Genomic DNA, 6,785 nt, shown 5'->3' with positions numbered 1-6,785 from the left:
GGGGGGGGGGGGGGGGGGGCGTGCCGTGAGATGAGAGCCTCGGACATCCCAGGCCAGCAGGGCATCCAGGGTGGGGTCTGGCTCCTGCGCGTACCACTTACCCAGTGGCTGCTTGCTCTTTTGGCCTTGGAGGAATTCCGTACCTTCTACCACTTCATCAGGGTATTATCTTTTTTAAAAGGGTGTCTCATTTTGTCTGGTATCTTACGTGCTCAGTGTTAGGACTCCTGCAAAACAGATGAAGAGAGTGGAGTCCCTGCTCATGCAGCAAGAATTTGCTGTGTCTGCCATGTGCCCAAGCAGTGCTGTGTGGCTGTCACCACGTGTATGTCCTTCACCCCACAGCCATTCGCTGGGAGCCTGCAAAGCCAGCTCCTAGGGGCGGGGGTGTCTGTGAGCAGACAGACCTAGCACGGGGCCTCGCTGGAGAGCAGGGCTGTGCACACAGGGCTGGCTCCTCCTGGGCTCCCTGAGGAGCTTGCCTGGTACCCCTCCCTGGGGAGCGCAGTCATGAAGCATCTCTGAGGGGAGCCCCAAGATTACATGCCCAGAACATGCTGCAGAAAAGTGCCTCCTCTCAGGGCCGCTGCCAGTCTGTTTAGCAGCACTTCCAGGCGTGAGCGCATTTAAGGCCCTCGCTGGGCCTTCACCCCTCCTTTAGCAAATGGTCACAGGCAGCTGCTTTCACTCCTTCCTCCCCAGGCCAAGGGTCAGCGTGGCCTTTGGGGATCTGAGTCTGTTCTGGAGAGAGGAATGGGGCCGAGGAGGGGAGTGTTCGCAAGGATGGAGGAAGGCCTGTCAGGGAGGGGAAGGGGCATCTCCCAGCCAGTGGGGGGATGGGGCAGGGGCCTGGCGACCAAAGGGACTTGCTGTGTCAAGGGGGAGCTGAACCCCCTGTTCCTGAGAGGCTAGCAATATGGCCCCTGGGTCCTTGAAGGCATGGAGGGGGAGCCTGCGTAGGGCGAGAGGAGCCCTCTCCAGGCCCGTAGCTGCAGGATGGGTGAGGGAGAGGGACCTGCGGGAATCCAAGCAGGAGGAATAATGGTCTGAAAGTGTCTCCATCTCCCGCCGTCCTCTGAGGGCCCAGCCCAGCCTCCACTCCGCTCACTGGGGAGTCCCTGAGGGATCCTTGCTGGTAGCACAAGGTTTTGAACCCCCAACCTCAGACAAGGGCCAGGGCAGGTAAGCAGTGAGGTGGGGCCCTGGTGCTCAGTGGCCTGGGGAGGGGATTGCAGATGTGCAGGGCGCCTGACACCATGTTTACATATTCTGACGTTAGCTGTGTGCTCTTCAGGGAAGTCTGGGGGAGACCCTACTCCGGGGGCAGGTGGGCGGCCCTTGTCTGCCCTCTTCCAGTGCCCGCCAGACCATGGCCACCAATGTCAGGAAACAGATAGTCTTTATTCAAGTGCACAGATCAGTCATGTGACAATGCCAGGTGCGGTGTCCCAGCCTGCCCCCCTTTATTCATCTCCCCTAGCATCACTGCTGGGATGCCAGGAGCAGCCAGTGCCCGGGGCAGCCTTGCTCTGAGGAGCAGGCATGAGTTCAGGGCTCCTGTGCCAGCGGCCGCCTGGGCACCAGGACCGAGGTATTTCACAGCCAGCACGTGAGGCTCGGCCCCTGGGCCTGGGGTGGGTGGCTGTCCTGCAGGGCACCCGGCCAGGCATTGTGCACACGTCCTCTGCACGGAGGACCATGGCGCAGGGTGGTACACACACCGGACGTGAGCTAGAGCAGACGTGTGAGTCTCCACAAGAACGGACCTTAGGGTGTGGGGGCCACGAGGGAGAACTTGCAGAAAGGAGACGCCTGGTCCCGACGTCCCCTCCGGCCGCGGGCACGTCTGTGCAGAGCGGTCGGTCAGCAGTGCGGCTCCGAGGTGATGAAGCTGCGCTCGTCCTGCTCGCTGTGTGGTCCCAACCAAGCGACTGGGCCCGCCAGCCACGGGTCAGGGCTCACACACAGTTGTCAGGGACGCACTCCGCCTCCTCTGCAAGCTCGGGGCAGGGCGCCCCGTGGTTGGCAGGCTGCACACGGACATAGCGAGTCCTGGTCTTGGCTCCCAGCTTCCCGCACAGACCTTCGCACAGCCCCCAGGACGACCAGAGGGAGACCTCGCAGTCCAGCGGCGTTTCTGGAACTGGACCAAGCACAGGAGAGACCTGTGAGCCGCGTGGAGGAGGAGTGGGTGGCAGAAGGGCACCGGGGTGTGTTCACCCGTGAGACCCGCTCCAGACTGCGGGCGGGGTGGAGGGGAAACGCCCTCGCAGCGTGGCTCAGAGTCCGCCGAAGAGAATGCCACCCACCCTCCTGAGAAACCACGGACACGACTGGACTCAATGCTTCCACGCTGCGAGCCGGTGCTGTGCTCCTCTCCACAGGCAGCCGTGGGCGGGCGCCCGGGGACTCAGCCATGTCCCATTCCTGGGGGAGGGGACCCGGCTGTGACCTGTGATGGAGGCCCGGAGGAGTGGGTGGCAGAAGGGCACCGGGGTGTGTTCACCCGTGAGACCCGCTCCAGACTGCGGGCGGGGTGGAGGGGAAACGCCCTCGCAGCGTGGCTCAGAGTCCGCCGAAGAGAATGCCACCCACCCTCCTGAGAAACCACGGACACGACTGGACTCAATGCTTCCACGCTGCGAGCCGGTGCTGTGCTCCTCTCCACAGGCAGCCGTGGGCGGGCGCCCGGGGACTCAGCCATGTCCCATTCCTGGGGGAGGGGACCCGGCTGTGACCTGTGCTTCAGGGAGCCCCACGCTGAGGGCTCCACCCACTCTGTGAACCCAGTCCCTGACCCGCATCACAGCTGACCACGCGGGAGCACGGCCCCACACTCACCCAGGGCCTGACACAGGTTTCCCGCTCCAGTGGGCAGTGCCACCTCCACGCTTGCCGTGGAGGGCACAGAGGGGTCCACTTAGTGAGGCCCTTCCCGTCTGCCTGACAGGCCAGTGGCCCACCTCCCACGGGGCTGGGCCCCCTCACACCTCCTTCCGGCTGCACTTACCCATGTTGGGCAAGAGTCTGATCTTTAGCTCAGAGCTTGAATCAACCAACTACCAAGTCTCCCAGAATTCTAGTCATCCTCACAGAATGCTCTGAACCCCATCATCTTGTACCACATGCTGTGAACCACCAGGACCCCTGAGGTCTGGTGCCGAACCCATGTTTGAAGTTGCTCAGAGACGCAGGCTCCTGGGGCCCTCAGCTCAGGCCCCTGGGCTGTCTGAGCATCAGCGCCCTCCCTGGTTTGACTCCCTTCCTGACCCCTGGTGTTGCTGGGGTCCTGGCCCAGCCTGGTGGTGGGCACTTCACACCCAAGAGCCTGGCTTAGACTGGGGTGACCTCCATGGCAAGTTGGGGCTGCTACAGGGGAGCACCGCGGGGGTGGATGACGTCCCTCGGCCCCTGGACCATCACTCCTTGTAGGGTCACATGTGGGCGACTGGCTTGGCCTTGGGAGAGTGGTGGGTGTCAGGTGGTGTTATTGCCACTTCAGACAGTCCCTCTTGGGACACTCCTTCAGGGTCACTCTCATGGTGAGAGGTCAGAGTTGGTGCAGGGCTGGGTGTCGGCAGCTGCCCGTTGCCGTGAGAGCTGAGCACAGCCCGTGGGACACACTCTCCGAGTGGTTCTCTGCCCCATGCGCCAGTGGTGGGCACGGCGGCTCCCGGGGCCTGAGCACTGGCCCAGGAGCACGGCTGTGGAGGACAGGGAACGCGGTAGTTGGGGGGGGAGGCTGGGCTTACCCGAGAGGCTGTCCCCGATCTCGTTGCCCCTGCCGCCCAGGTCTATGGCGGGAGGCACGAAGGCCCTGGGGCTCTGCCGGAGACGCACCAGGGTCACCCTGGCGATGGGGGGCAGGGCCTTCAGCCGTGGGTAGTAGAAGGAGTTTGCCGGGTGGCTGGGAGAGGAGGAGGTTATCTGGGGAGATGAGAGAAGGGCGGTCAGCACGGCTGTGTGCTTGGCCCGGGTGGGAGCCAGTAGAGTCCAGCAGGGCAGTGTGGAAGCACCCCAACTGGGCCTTCGCGGCTCACTGGGCACCTGGCCCATGGTCCGGGAAAGGGACCAGGAAGGCCTGGCCTCCTCCGGGCCCCCACCTCGTACCCCCCATCATGTAGTGCAGCCAGCTTCCTCCTGGGCAGGACCACACCCCTGCTCCCGTGACCCTACGGACAGGGGTGCTGTCCAAACAAGAGAGAAAGCTGGGCAACAGGAGCGGCCCCGCGTGGCCAGTGCTGTCACAGCCTCCCCTGCCCTCACCTCGGTCACTGTGTCCTGCGGGATGGTCGCGAAGTTGGGGGAGGAGAAGGTGAAGCCGCTGTCTGTCCCCGCGTCATGTGGGAAAAGGTCCACGGTGACCTGCTCCCTCCAACGGTTCCCGTCACACAGGTCCAGACTGTCGACGCCCACAAACCAGTCGGGGCTGGGGACAATTCGGACCACAAAGGACACCTGGGGGGCCAGGTGCTCAGCAGGGTGGCCACCACAGCCCACGCCTCTGCCCTCCTTCCCACCATCTGCCACTTACCAGTGAGTGCCTAGCGTGGACCTCGAACTCCGAGGAGGTGTGCCCCATGCCGCTGGGCACGGCGGGTGCTGAGAACACCTCGTGCACGCTCTGGAGCTTCTCTCCGGCCGCCTCGATCTCCTTCATCAGGGCCCAGGCCTCACCCCGCTCCGCGAAGTCCCTCAGCCCATTGCTGGCGTACTGGTTCTCCCGCCACATGCTGTAGTCAGAGCTGTGCGCTGCCCCTGTGGGCCCGTTGCTGCATGAGCAGCCGCCCCGCGTGAGCGCACCCCTCCTTCCCACCGTTACATGGGGACACCCTGTGGCCTCGTGCTGCCCGGGGACACTGTTGGGAACCAGTTCAGTGGCCTGCCCCTGACTCTGCCATCCTGCCCCCGACCCCAGAGCCAGGCCATCACTGGCCAGCATGCAGTAGGTGTCCAGCAAACATAGCTGGCACTGAGGTGAATTGGATTAGAGTGCCCCCGGACTGTGAGGTGTGGTGCAGCTGCCAGGTGCCATCCCCCCTGCGTGGACAGGCCACGCGCAGGGGCAGGGCTGCGCTCACCCAGCAGGGACGACCATTGCGCGGGCGGCCGGAACAGCGGGTACTGCTTGGGAAAGGCCGTCTGGCTCCACTTGCCCGTGAAGGTGATGCTGTACTTGGCCAGGGGCCGGGCCGTACACACGGAGTCTCCCCCGAGTGGCTGGCTGGCTGTGGTGCCAAGTGTGGCCAGTAGGAGAGCCCAGAGGGCCCTGCCCTGGGCGGCGGCGGGGGTCCGGATTTCCATCACCTAGAAGTGGGGGGAGAGCTCCACAGGCTGCAGAGCTGGTCCCCAGACACCCGCTGCACGCCAGCCCTGAGCAGTTCCCTCCCTGCTCCACCTCCGGGCTCAGGCTTGGCCGGGCCCCTATTCTGGAAAGAGAAGCTGGATTTGCAGGTGTGTGTCTAGGAACCTAGGGTGCCCGACAGGTTTGGAGCCCTGGCGCCCAGGCATGGCATCCCCAGTTACCCACTTCTGGTGTTGCCGTCCGAGGGAACCCAGACCTGGAGGGTCAACTTTTGGACTCACTATACCCAGAACTGCATGGCCAACTCGGGCCTCTCTCTGGGGTGCTGCAGGTTTCTGTATGGGGTTGGGGAGAAGCCAGGAGGCCGGTGACTTAGGGGCTGGGGTCAGAGGCGCACACGCAGTACTCACCCAGCAGGAGCAGCAGGAAGGCAGGCAGCTAGGCTGTGGCCTGGGATGGTCCCAGCAAGAGCCCAGAGCTCCAATTTATGCTGAGGATGGCACCCGGCTGGCCAGCGAGGCCCAGGTCCCCCACTGCGGCCGGCAGAGAGCAGACGAGAAAGGGACTCAGTGCCCCGCAGCTGCCCTGGCCGCCTGGCTCTGAGGCTGAGAGGCTTCTCCAGCGCTGAGGTCACTCTTGCTCTGGTCGGGTGCCTGCCAGTTGCCGCACCCCTTTCTTTGTCTTTCCCTCCCTCCCAGCCTCCCCGCCCTCTCCTCTCCCTACTGCTCTCTGCTTTCCCAACAGGCCTTCCCAGTGTCTCCCTGGAGGTGGTGCCAAAGCCAGCGTGTTTGCAGCCACAGCCGCAGCCTGCTGGTGGTGGGAGTGCTGGAGCCAGGCTGCAAGAGGGGCCTCAGGGCTCCGCTTGCTTAGAACGCCCAGAGCTGGGCGGGCGCCCCTCCAGGGAATCAGAACCACAGGGCGGGTGGGGGGCGTGCTCATGGAGGAGAACCTCCCACCCAGGGCCCTCCCTCAGGGCCGCCAGGTCCCTTGGGACAGGAGGCGCCCGTCCCTGACCCACATCCCTCGAGGGACAAAGGTCAGGGGTGCTTGGCACGCAGGACACCGCCATCAGATTCTGGTCTGTCTCTTCTCACTGTCAGGAGAATGTTTCCAGGACCGAGTCACAGGCCTGGGAACTGGAAGAGAGGGCAGGGTGGTCTCGCTCCCACGAGCCCTGGGAGGTCTTATGCGTGAACAGAAAGCATGCTGGTTTCAGGATGTTTCACGTGTTCAAAAAAAGGAGAGAAAAAGAATCAACAAGAACAGAATGGAAACAGAAACAAGCCATGTGGCCACCTGCATTTCAAAGCAATAACAGGAGCCCAGGGAAGTGGCTGTGAGCACCGTGTGGAGACGGCAGGACCCATAGCTCAGACGTGGACTCGGGACCCTCACACCCAAAGAGCTCCTGTGCATGGGCGATGGAGAGGCACCAGGCTACTTCACTCACTTAAAAATAACCAGGCAAACCTACCCCCGC

At 63.7% G+C, this 6,785-nt stretch overlaps 1 protein-coding gene across 3 annotated transcripts; it reads right to left on the bottom strand.

Moving 5' to 3' along the window:
• Positions 1-1,382: 1,382 nt before the first annotated feature.
• On the bottom strand, positions 1,383-6,225 carry SPON2 (spondin 2, extracellular matrix protein). 3 transcript variants are annotated; one of them, XM_005886446.2, is made up of 6 exons: positions 5,716-6,225; positions 5,082-5,342; positions 4,535-4,758; positions 4,267-4,458; positions 3,753-3,927; positions 1,383-2,143 (listed from the first exon to the last, which is right to left on the bottom strand). In XM_005886446.2, exons 2-6 carry the CDS (start codon positions 5,302-5,304, stop codon positions 1,959-1,961), a joined length of 999 nt encoding a protein of 332 aa, XP_005886508.1. In that variant the 5' UTR covers positions 5,305-5,342; positions 5,716-6,225; the 3' UTR covers positions 1,383-1,958. The 3 variants fall into 3 exon arrangements, with proteins under 3 accessions (XP_005886508.1, XP_014388991.1, XP_005886507.1); XM_014533505.1 differs by having other exon boundaries at positions 1,383-2,137; positions 5,082-5,307; positions 5,716-6,223; XM_005886445.2 differs by having other exon boundaries at positions 5,082-5,307; positions 5,716-6,221.
• Positions 6,226-6,785: the final 560 nt, after the last annotated feature.

Source organism: Myotis brandtii, unplaced genomic scaffold (genome assembly GCF_000412655.1).
Source record: "Myotis brandtii unplaced genomic scaffold, ASM41265v1 scaffold986, whole genome shotgun sequence".
Classification (NCBI taxonomy): Eukaryota; Metazoa; Chordata; class Mammalia; order Chiroptera; family Vespertilionidae; genus Myotis; species Myotis brandtii.
Note: the sequence above shows the minus strand (reverse complement) of the source record. Positions and strands in the feature narration are given on the sequence as shown.